The sequence below is a fragment of the Apaloderma vittatum genome, unplaced genomic scaffold (genome assembly GCF_000703405.1).
Source record: "Apaloderma vittatum isolate BGI_N311 unplaced genomic scaffold, ASM70340v1 scaffold23175, whole genome shotgun sequence".
Lineage (NCBI taxonomy): Eukaryota > Metazoa > Chordata > Aves > Trogoniformes > Trogonidae > Apaloderma > Apaloderma vittatum.
The window spans coordinates 28,328-39,657 of record NW_009716891.1 but is presented as its reverse complement, the minus strand read 5'-3'; the positions used below and the strand labels follow the sequence as shown (position 1 = coordinate 39,657).

At 47.6% G+C, this 11,330-nt stretch overlaps 1 protein-coding gene across 1 annotated transcript in view; it reads left to right on the top strand.

Moving 5' to 3' along the window:
• ABTB2 (ankyrin repeat and BTB (POZ) domain containing 2) overlaps positions 1 to 11,330 on the top strand; it is a gene marked incomplete at its 5' end in the record, with an annotated part of 18,838 nt that overhangs the window by 5,849 nt on the left and 1,659 nt on the right. Inside the window, 10 exons of the mRNA XM_009869711.1 lie at positions 1,213 to 1,302; positions 1,721 to 1,822; positions 3,741 to 3,837; positions 4,463 to 4,598; positions 6,046 to 6,272; positions 7,001 to 7,179; positions 8,067 to 8,172; positions 8,276 to 8,378; positions 8,783 to 8,873; positions 10,665 to 10,732. Of these exons, the coding sequence (XP_009868013.1) occupies positions 1,213 to 1,302; positions 1,721 to 1,822; positions 3,741 to 3,837; positions 4,463 to 4,598; positions 6,046 to 6,272; positions 7,001 to 7,179; positions 8,067 to 8,172; positions 8,276 to 8,378; positions 8,783 to 8,873; positions 10,665 to 10,732 (1,199 nt within the window). The remainder of the gene's footprint in view (positions 1 to 1,212; positions 1,303 to 1,720; positions 1,823 to 3,740; positions 3,838 to 4,462; positions 4,599 to 6,045; positions 6,273 to 7,000; positions 7,180 to 8,066; positions 8,173 to 8,275; positions 8,379 to 8,782; positions 8,874 to 10,664; positions 10,733 to 11,330) is intronic.

Here is an 11,330-nt window from a genome sequence, read left to right as displayed (position 1 = left end):
GCGGAACCGCGGGGGTTCGGTTGTCTGGGGAGGCTCTAACTGCTTCTGCTTGTGCTGTCAGCCCCATCAAGTAACAGCCGAGTCTGTTCTCTGGGGTATCGTTCAGTGCATTGAATTAGCTTTTAATGTATAAAAAAAAGCCAAACACCCTTCCCCAAATAAACACTCGTTAGAGCTGTCACTGCAATGCGAATGAGCTGTCGTGTCTCAGAAGCGGTACGATATTTAGCAGGAGGGAGGGTTTACGTTCAAGTAGAGAGGTTTTCTCACCGACGGTGTCTTACTGCCGTACCATTTCAGACCAAATCCTGACGCTGGCTTATCTTCCCTGCTGCTTTCCACCATCCTACAGATTTAAAGGAAGCCCTTGAGCAGAAACTGCTGCGGCAGGAAATATGGGCTCATGCCTGCAGAGCCGAGTTCTGAATTCCCAGTTAAGTTTGCTCATCTCTAATGAGAGTGGGTCCTCCTAAGCCCCCCCCGCAAAAACTAAATGAACCTCCAGCATACCCTCAAAACATCTTTGCGGATGTAACGGCCTCAAATGCAGGAAGCTTGGAATTGGGGCTGTTTTGAAAAGACACCTTTGCAGCTACAAGACCAGAACTCCTCGGTGTGAGATGTAATTCTGGTTTACAAGCCGTGTCCCTTGCTAAAGACGAAGCTGTATTATTATACAGGGAGCAGCAGAGATGCTGCCTGGGAAAAAAAATTCAAACGCTCACAATAATTGAGGGGAGGGGAAAGCTGCAAGATGTGAGTAGGAATGGATTTTACTAGGCCATTTCCCTTCCATCCTTGGCTACTTCTGGAATGAACTCCGTAAGTAAGGCTCATTCCTCTTCTAATTCATCTCTGAGCCGTCACAGTTTGCTGGTTAAGTAGAGAGAGCGAGATTTATGGGATTGAAAGGCTGAAATATCGTGGCAAATAGGATTTTAGCAATGGGGCTAAGTGGCCAAATAGATTCATCTTGCATATCTTTGTGTTGTTTTCTGCTTTCGGTTCATCTGGCTACAAACGATCTGAAAAAAAAAGGGTATTTCTTTTTTTGGCAACCTGGAGAACGCCCAAGAATTGTGGACGAGGGGTGGCTGGGATTTTCAGTGATCCCTTTTGTATTCCCCAGATGTTTTGTCCACGTTCCTTTCCGATTTTGCTGTTGACAGGTAGAGAAAGATAACTTTGTTGGTTTGTTTGTTTTTCCTGAAGGGTATGACCCCACTAATGTACGCTTGTGCTGCTGGAGACGAAGCCATGGTCCAAATGCTTATAGATGCTGGAGCAAATTTAGACATACCGGTGAGTAACAGAGGACTGTCTCCTCCTAATTATTCTTCTGTAAACCAGCAACTGAAGGCTTCGTTTCTGGAAGCCTCTGAGCCAAGCTCCTTCTTTCAGAAATCATCGCTTCAGGGATTTGGGAGGGGGGAAAGAAAACCTTCGAAACGTCTTGGAGCAGTCGGTGGCTCTGATGGGCATTGGCAGGGAGGGGGTGAAGGGGCCTCCCTCCTGGAAGAGCTGCCACGAGGGGAAACCAGTAAGCCCATTAAAAAGGTCAAGGGGACTGGACAGAGCAACTAGTGCTGGCAGCGTTTCTCTAAACGGCCTAAGTTACCGTTCCCTGGGGTTGCCGCTTCCAGAGAAAGAAGGCAGTCACGTACCAGCCTAAAGATTCTGGCAGGCAGAGGCTGCAGTGTTACTGGTTCCTTTCTCCCAGGTTCCCAGTACCTCTCCACGATACCCGTCGGTCCATCCCGACAGCCGGCACTGGACCGCTCTCACCTTCGCCGTGTTGCACGGACACATCTCCGTTGTTCAGGTAAGCAGAGGGAAATCCCCTGGGTGGGCATTTTCACCGGAGACACGGAGGGCAGCACCTTGCAACTGATGCTTCGCTTGGGGAAACTGCTGTGAATCGATGACATAATTCCTAGCTAAGGCCTTGATAATAGCACACAGTCCCTTTTCTTCTCTTTCTTTGGTTTCAGTATCGCTCTGTGGCTCACCACTTGCACAACAACGCTGCGCTGCCCTTTTCCTGGTATTAGATTAGTGCTTTCTTGTGCAGCGGTTACAGGTAGACTGCTCCATCAGGATGCTTTCTGACCTTGGCTGTTAATTGCTTTGTACATTTACATGTGCACCAATTAAGCGCGTGCTGGTTTCCGCTCTGATGGCAGCAAATCACCTGCAACCTCCTCTGTAATCCTTGAGAATGAATAAGATTTAAGCTGCTGGGGGAGTCGAGCCTCTCGCATCCTCGCCGCTCCCTGTTCTGGGGAGTTAACGCAGGGGCACCGGAATGGGGCAGAATCCTGGCAAATCCTACCCTGAGCTTCTCAAGGAATTCACAAAACTGATCACAGCAGATAGTCAGCTGCTGGTGGATTTAATTGACCTTTTGCTCAAAGGGCGAGGGAAAAAAAAAAAAATCCATAAGCAAATGGAGGCTGTGCACAGGCATTTTTTTTATTTATTTTTGCTTGTGTACATTTGGAAAGAATGACAAAGATTAGATTCCAGCTGGCGAATGGCCAGGGCAGCCTTTGCTATGACAAAGGTTGGACAGCCTTAATTTGTGTGTGAGATAAGAGCCTGATTCTCCCAGGACATGCAGCCAAGTGTATCAAAACTCCTGCTGGACTGCGTTACCCCCAATGTTTATTTTTTTGGTGAAAACTTCTAAAATTTGCATAATTCTTTTATTTCTTTCATTCAGCAACTATTATTAAAAGGGCAGATGCCAGCTTTTGCTGAAAGCGCTGTAGAAAATCACCTTTGAGGTCGGCCACGCGGCACTTGCGTGGAATCGCTGGCGTCTCAAGAGAGAAACAAACCAGCCGTTGCGCTCTGCAAAAAAGTTTTTTTATAAAAATATGAAGGTGGTGGTGGCCAAGGCCAAGGTCAGCGCTAATTGGGGATGGCTGATACTGTGAAATTGTGATGATGTTATAGGATACAACCAGCTGGACTCCTACTCACAGTGGAGGAACCTCCGCAGCAGCCGAGCACCCGCGGCAGAGGGACAGCACCCACTGGTTGGCACCCACAAGTCCTGCTCTGGGTGCCCTAGTGCCACCTGCCAGCTCTACCTTGGCTGTAAAATGTCCCCATCACCTTGTAACCTTCTCCCCATCACCTGAGAAGGGGGGTAATTTCCCCCCGAGCAGCTCGGTGTGTTCAGAGGAAGGTTCTGTTTGTTGGCAAATCACCGGAGCTGCCTCCTCACGCCTGAGAAGTCCAAGAGGGGGTTTGGTCCCCAGGGATAATTCCCTAGAGGAACCTCGTTTCCTGCCCACGGCGGCGTGGAACTAAAGAAGATGGACTTCCTGTGCTGCACAGCAGCTCCGATCGCAGAGCTCTTTGGAGTGAGGAAATGACAATTGCTAACCCATGTTCATAAAGGAGATTTTTTATTTTTTAAAAAAAAAAAAAAAAGTTCTGTTGGTTATGTTCTCCAGGCTGCCAGCTGAGCACCTTTGCGGCCTATCAAAAGCCCAGTAAAGTACAAGAAAATAAGAAAATTTTAAATGGACGTTCACGTGGTGACTTTAGCCCTAGGCTGAGCAAGAGAAATTTGCCTTGTACTGGATATTCTGCTTCAGCCTTTGAGGTGGCCCCTCTGCGCGCACGCGCCCTTCGCCAGGAATCTCCTCGCTTTTCCTTTCCCCACACGCTGTTTTGTCTTTCTGAATTGCTCTTTTCTCAACTCCCTGTCTTTCCTGTGTCTCTTGCAGCTGCTCTTGGATGCTGGTGCCCACGTCGAGGGCTCCGCCGTTAACAGCGGAGAAGACAACTACGCCGAGACTCCTCTTCAGTTGGCTTCGGCCGCAGGTGAGCTCAGCGCAGCCTCGGTGCTCTCTGTCCTTTGCTGCCGCAGAAAAACCACAACCCCTTCCCATGGGGGTCTGGCATCTGTAAAACATGTCAGGAGTTGCTTTGCGCCGCGCTCGGAGGTACCGTGGGCACAGGAAAGATCTCAGGCAGGTAGCGGTTTGCTCGTTTCCTCAAAAGTTACGACAGATCTCACATGGGTAGCAACTTGCTAGTTACTAAAAAGTCTGCTAAAAACACCACCAGTGGGTTTGTTTCCATTTCGAAAACTCTTATAGGAGCCCGTCTGCTGTCGGCAGGTGGCGAGAGCTGGATGGGCTCTAAGAGGGTCTGATTTGGCAACGAGTCCAACAGGCACCTCCAGGGTGAAGCCAACTGAAACAGGGTGCTCTGAAGAAAGACAAACCAGCTTCTGTCTGGTCTAGGCAGGTCTTGGATCTAAACAACTTTCAGATGCAAAAACTAACAAGTTTAAGTTCAGCCTGGGGAAAAATAACAGCTATATGAAGAAATTTAATTGATTATATTGCTGGTACAGTGTCTGCTGGCAGTCCTACGTTACAGGCTTTCAAAGAGGTAACAGACAGAGAATCATTATTATCTTTCCGTCCCTTTTTTTACCTAGGGAACTACGAGTTGGTCAGCTTATTGCTAAGTCGGGGTGCTGATCCACTCCTGAGCATGCTGGAAGTCAACGGGATGTCTTCGTCGCTTCATGAGGATATGAACTGCTTCAGTCACTCAGCGGCTCATGGGCACAGGTAGAGCTTCGTTCACCGTCAGAATGTTGGGGGGTTTTGCCAAAGGCTCTTGCAGTAGGTATTCCTATAGTGTGTGTATTTATATTACCTGTCATACCCAAATCCCTGCGTCTGCAGTTTAGAAAAAGGTGTGAAGGCTTTCCTGATAGCTTTTCAGACCATTCTGATGCTGATGGTGGTGGTGCCTTTGGAGTGTTTTGGGGAACTGGCAGCTGCTCTCGTGTTATCCCTTTGAGAAGAAATTATGCAAGATTTTCATTATTCAGCAACTATAACTTTGATAAAAGAAATGGATTATATTTTAGTCCAAAGCACAAAATACAACAGAAAGATCTGTGCTTTTTTGGCTTCTTCTCTCACTTGCTGGTCTAGCTCTGCAGCAGGAGCTGGTTCTGGGCCATACAGGAGCAGACTAAGTTCCTCCTATAGGTAAGTTATGAGATTGTGGGTCTTGTTAGACCTGACTCTAATCACATTAACAAGGCAAAAATAATCTGTGACAGAGTCTGGCCGACTGCACCTCTGGTTTTTGGATGGCTGACCAAGAGATCTGTCATTAAAGTGCTGCAAAGCCAGCCTGGGCTTTTCAACGCTCTTTTCAGAGTAGTTACTTAGAAAGAAGACATTACTTTAGTAACTGCTCCAGAAATTCTTCTGTTCCCAGTTAAAAAAAAAAAAAAGGTTAGTGTAACAAGCCAATTAAAACAGCCCTGAACCCAACCCTGTAGATGGGCTAAGAGATTGCTACCGGGTCTTACCGCAGCACAGCTGGCCCTTCCAGCAGCACGTTAAATAGTAGCTACCTTGCTTGAACGTAGCTGTGCCTCACAGCGGTGCCAAAACTGCACCTCCAGGTACATCGCACATCTGGATCCACCACGGAAGATACCCCAAGCTCAACTGAAGCCCAAACTCTGCAAAGCTGCAACGGCCTAACCCAGTTATTTACCGAGTAAAACTGCACAAACGCTGTTCTGTTCCCCTCCCACGATCTCCTGCAGCATCTAACCGTGCCACCAGTGAAATTCAAGGCTTGTTCTCCAATGGGGTAGGGCAGGGTGATCCGAAAGCGCAAAATTCGCTGGTTTTGGTCACGCGGTGTGGTGTGGGTGCCAAGAGAGCACCAGCTAGTGGCAACGCAGCTGAGCGCCGGGGTGGCCTTGTGGGGTTGGGGAAGGTCTGTGGCAGATGGCTCCAGCTGGCTGTAGGGACACTGGTGGTGCGAGCTTTCCAAAGTGGCTGGACACAAACAAGAAAGGCTCCTTCTCGCAACTGCTGTGTGAAATTGCAAACAAACAAAAAAAATTCCTCCGTATCTGCCAGCTTTGTCTTCGGCAAGGAAATTATTCCTCGCTAAGCCAGACCCCTAAACTCAAATCACCACAGTCCTCTCCGAGTTGCTGACGATTTATTTATGGATAAGCGATGCCTCTTGTCCCTCCCTCAGGAATGTTCTGCGCAAGCTCCTGACCCAGCCCCAGCAGCTGAAGGGAGATGTCCTCTCGCTGGAGGAGATTTTAGCCGAGGGAGTGGAGAGCGACACCTCGAGCCAGGGCAGCTCCAGCGAGGGGCAAGTCAGGCTGTGTAAGACGAGAATGAAGGCTCTGCAGGAGGCCATGTACTACAGCGCCGAGCACGGCTACGTCGACATCACCATGGAGCTCAGAGCACTCGGTAAGGTGTTTCATTTTAAAGCATCTAGGATGTCAAAAGCTTTTTCCTCTGCCCCTTCCACTTGGAAAAGAATCTGTAAGACCAACTGCAAAGTCATCCCAAGCTTATGGGAACCAGCTGTCCAATTCACATAAAAAAAGTGTGTGAGGCTCCTCTGAAGGTTTTTATCTTTTCAAGTTCCTACTGATCTGGGGTGTGCCTCCCTTTTGGCTGGGTCCTCTGTTCCCAAGTATCAAAAACAAAGGGAATGTCTCTTTGACACCTAAAATTCACTGTTAAAGAAGCTGGTCTCAAACCTAAAGGTAACATCAGAGATGAAATGCTTTAAGGTGAAAGAACAAATCTGATCTAAAGGTAGGAAAGAGAAGCTTTGAATCTTGTGTGTCCAGACTGTTAGAGGTAACCATCAGCAGAGACCTCACGAACGTGGGTTTGTGTAGGATTAGGCAGCCTTACAAGTTCAGCTCAAATTTAATTTGTACTTCTGACTGATCATGAAGCTAAATACGCAATAGGGACCAAATAAGGGTTCTGGTACCGATCCTTTGCTGTTGTAGGTAAGTCATTTAATCTGTGACTCTTTAATATCAAGAGAAAGATGCACCTGCTGTCGGGATGTACGTTAAGATCCACTTCCACGCCGCTAAGCGTAACAGCAGCAGGACAGTCTACTGCCAGGTTCTTCAGCAAATCGTCCCCTTTCACTGTCCTTTTTGCTGTGGCTCCAGGAGTGCCGTGGAAGCTCCACGTGTGGATCGAGTCGCTGCGGACAACCTTCTACCAGTCGCGGTACTCGGTCGTACAGACCCTCTTACGGGAATTTGTCACCATTAAAGAAGAGGACTATAATGAAGAACTGGTTAGCGAAGGGTTGCAGCTCATGTTTGACATCCTCAAAACCAGCAAAGTAAGTGTGAGTTTTGTAACTGTATCAAAATCAAGCGCTTGGTTTTTTGCTGCTGTACGAGGTTGTGCACAACAACGGCAAGTGAATACCCAGGTAAAGTCCCTCCTGAGCTACAGTGTGAAAACGGCCCTGATGGCTTTTATCTAAATTCACATACAGCCCACCAAAGCAGCCCTCACAGGGAAGACATTAATTTCAATAGAAATGAAAGTCATTCTGTTAAAGTCCAGCTCAGCAACTGGCTTTTGAAACCACACGAATGTAAGCGGAAGAGTTTTCTGAACTGTGCTCTTGTTCAGCAACATTTTCCATTTTTTTTTTCTTATATTTAAAGGTTGCCTACGACTGGTTTTTCCTTGCTTTTCAAGGCATACCTAGAACAGATTTGATCCATGGTATATGCTCTAGCTGTCCCATTTTGCAGATAAGTTCCCCCAGTCTCTACCATGTTCTCCACCCATAGGCTGCTGCCCTCCAGGTCGAGGGATCCCACCTTCTCGCTGGAGATGGGGTAACGCTTGAAATGCAGGGACAGGGGAAGCTGAGGGGTATGTACAGCAAACAAGGAACTGGAACTTGGTCTCTGACAATTATCATGACTCAAACCTTGCTGAGAACACACTTGTGGGCTCACCTCTTCCACAGAAGCGGAGGGATGAGCTCTTGCCGATGGATTCTTTTTCCTTTGCCAGAGGTCGGCCCATAAATTGTTGCCAAGAGAACTGTGTCAGAGCGTACTTGTTCCGATCATGCCCTTGTCGCTCTGTTTGGAGGTTATTTTTTGTAGGATGCAGTTGCTAAAAGCCTCAAGGGAATTGTTACAGCATGTCTGAAACCTGCTCCATACCAAGTGCCGATCGGTGATACCTGTCCCCTCCTCCTTACAGAACGATTCCATCAACCAGCAGCTCGCATCCATCTTCACCCACTGCTACGGCAGCAGCCCCATCCCCAGCATTCCAGAAATCCAAAAGACGCTGCCAGCTCGGCTTGGTAAGATACTCACCTGAACAGCAAAGCTCTTGTGATTTTTATTAAAGTGTCAAAAAATATTCACACACTTTTTTTCTTTTCCCACCCCTCTTTACCTTAACAGATCCTCACTTTCTAAACAATAAAGAAATGTCCGATGTGACTTTCTTAGTAGAAGGGAAGCTCTTTTATGCACACAAAGTCCTGCTGGTTACTGCATCCAACAGGTGAGTCGCTTTCTTCAGCGAAGTGATAAAAGGTTTGGCCCTTCAGCGTCTCATTTGTGTGACCGATTCTCGCTCTCACACGCTCACTGCAGCTGCCAAGGACACAGACTACAGCCCGTAATTCATCTCTGCAGGACCACGCCACATCTTTGCTACTATTACTCTTAACAGGAGAATAAAGATGGGTTTTTCTAGGCACTCCAGGGTGTGTCAGAGATTCCCAGAGCTCTACTGACAACTTAAGTTGTCCCCAAAGTTCGAAACTAACTGAAAGCAACGTTTCTATTTTCAACTTGCAGACAAGAAGAAGGCAAGATCTTTACTTTCCTCTCACTTGGGCTGTTTGTCAGTAGGTCAGGATTACGTGAAGCACTAATACAAAAATCTGTTAAAACCTTTCTCAGGTTTAAGACGCTGATGACCAATAAAACGGAACGCGACAGCCACGGCAGCAAGACCGTTGAAATCGGTGACATGAAATACAGTATTTTCAAGGTATGTGACTTCACCTTTTCTTTATTCTTTTCATCTTCTCACACTCTTAGTAAGCCTTGGCATGGTCTTCGCTTCCATCCTAGATCATTTACAGGTAGAGATGGAATTAATTTCAACACACCTGTATTTCAGGAGTATTCTGATCTGTGTCAAAAGCTTTCAGCTAGGACCAACCTTAAAGCAGCCCATATTCTTATTTTCTTACTAGGCAGCTGACTCTTTGTAAAACAGGAGAGTCTTCTACCGAAAGTAGTTTTATACTTTAAAGACACCATTTTCATACTTCATAAGGCACCGTTTCTGTGCTGTGCTAAGCAAAAAGTAAACTTATTTACAGCAGGTGGACTGCCAGGCTTCAGAGTCATTCAAGTCAGATGATCAGAAATCAATGGCATCCTTTTCAAGAAAGGCTCCAAATTGAGAGCTGCACTTTGCTTTAATGTCATTTCTGTATTTAATGGACCTGAGGTTCATTCATGATGCTGAGAAAGCAGGTTACTTAACACACACCTGAATTACAAAAAAAACCCCAAGTCAGTGAAACGTGATAGTTAAGTTATTCCAGATTTTCCAGATCTGCATTTCAAATTTGGAAGAAGAGTAGAGAACAGGGAAAGCTGACGTGCAGGAGAGGTTGTGTAACTGTTTCACTACAGGGCTGAGGCTTTTCCTCTTTTTATTAGCAAACAAAAGAGCAAAGCTGTTGGTCGGCAGTACTGGATCTCACGTAGAGGGAATGAAGTTGGCTGTAAGATCTTTGTTCTACCCGAAAGGGGCTACACAAGTTCTGTGTTGGACAGGTGACATCCACATTTTGCAGCTCAGGCCATGGGAGAACAACAATATTGGCACAAACCTCCATAACGACGTTTCTACATGGAAAGTTTTCTAAAGGGAAACTTTCGCTTCACTGAAGGGAGCAACAAATCAAAAACAAATTAAAAAAGTGAAGTATTTCATGGAATTAAACAATCTGACGGTAAATAAAATCAGGCAGGTGAAGGAGATGATGGTGTCCTGCAGCAGGAGGATGCTGTGCCACCAGCCATCTGTGTCCTGCTCAGGGCTCTGCTGGAGAGCAGCTTCCACTACACAAACAAGGTAATTTTGAAAGCAGAGGCTTAGTTTTTGTTACTGCTGCTGGTGGAAACACTGAGCATGGCACACAGTCCCCACACCTGCTCATACAGTGCCCGGGACACAGGAACAACTTCTCCTTCCAGCCCCGGATCTTGTCCTTCCCTAGATAAGCCGGGGCCGGTTCAGCCGGGGGTGCACACATGGAGATCAAAGAGCAGAAGCCGCCTCTTGCTCTCCCTGCAAACAATTAGGCCTTTCCCTCTGGCCTTCCTGGGGGGGCTGGAAGCTGATTAGAAGCACAGCAGGGGCACACGAGTAGCTGGGAGGTCCCCGAGACGCGCTCACGCTCACGGCTCGGCGGTCGCAGTGCTCGGGCGAGCTGGCAGCTCCGCGTGAGACCGGCCCGCGAGGCTCTTACAAAACCCCGAGAAGGAACCGTTTGACGAGGGTATTCCTGTTGCTCAGAGACACACACTGGCAACCCTCGGCTTCAAATCCTCAACAGGGCCCTTTTCAGAGCCTGAGGAAGAAAAGAATATTAGAAAGCGGCAGATTTGCAACACTAGGGATAAAAAAAAAAAAAGCTAAAAGTGGAGGCGAGAGCCACATCCGAGGCGATTCCTGCCTGCTCGGGAAGGGGAACGCAGCCACTCGCAGCCTCTTGTGCCTGCAGCGATAACGCCTCCATGCCTGGCCTCCTTCCCATTTCAGATGCTGATGCAGTATTTGTACTACGGAGGGACGGAATCCATGGAAATTCCCACCACCGATATCCTAGAGGTGAGAGCGTTTTCTTCTCAGTCTTGCCAAGTGCGCTGGGGCCTAAACGGAGCTTGACAGGCAAAATGCAGGAGGGAACAGCAAGCTTCCAAGGCAGTATACTTCACACTTGGAAATTAGCTTAAAAGTTACAAAATGCGCAGTTGCTCGGAAATAAGGACGATCGATTCTGGTTTATTATGTCCATGAGCTGCAGGGGGTGGTGGGCAGCGGCAGGGAGGGAAAGCACTGCAGCGCAGAGTCAGGTGGAAGCCTCTTTTGCACCTCTTGCAGCTAAAGGCTACGCACAATTTTTAATTTTTTTTCTGAGAGGAAGGGGGGCTTTGAGCAGTCTAGAGCTAGCACATCACAGTGACAGAAAGTAGCACAAACGTTACTTTCTGCAGGAGAAGCAAATCTTTGCTAAGAGGGGAAATCCATGGCTTTAGTGAGGCACCAAGTGGCCTTTCTGCTTTTTCATTTGGGACTCGGCCATTAAAATGGGGAGTCAGAGATCATTCCGAGAGGAAATCATCAGTTCTGTCCACTTCCCCTCTCTAAAAGCCCTTCAAGGCTTGTGATCTCAAACCACTTCTCTCTTGTCCTGATAGCTGCTGT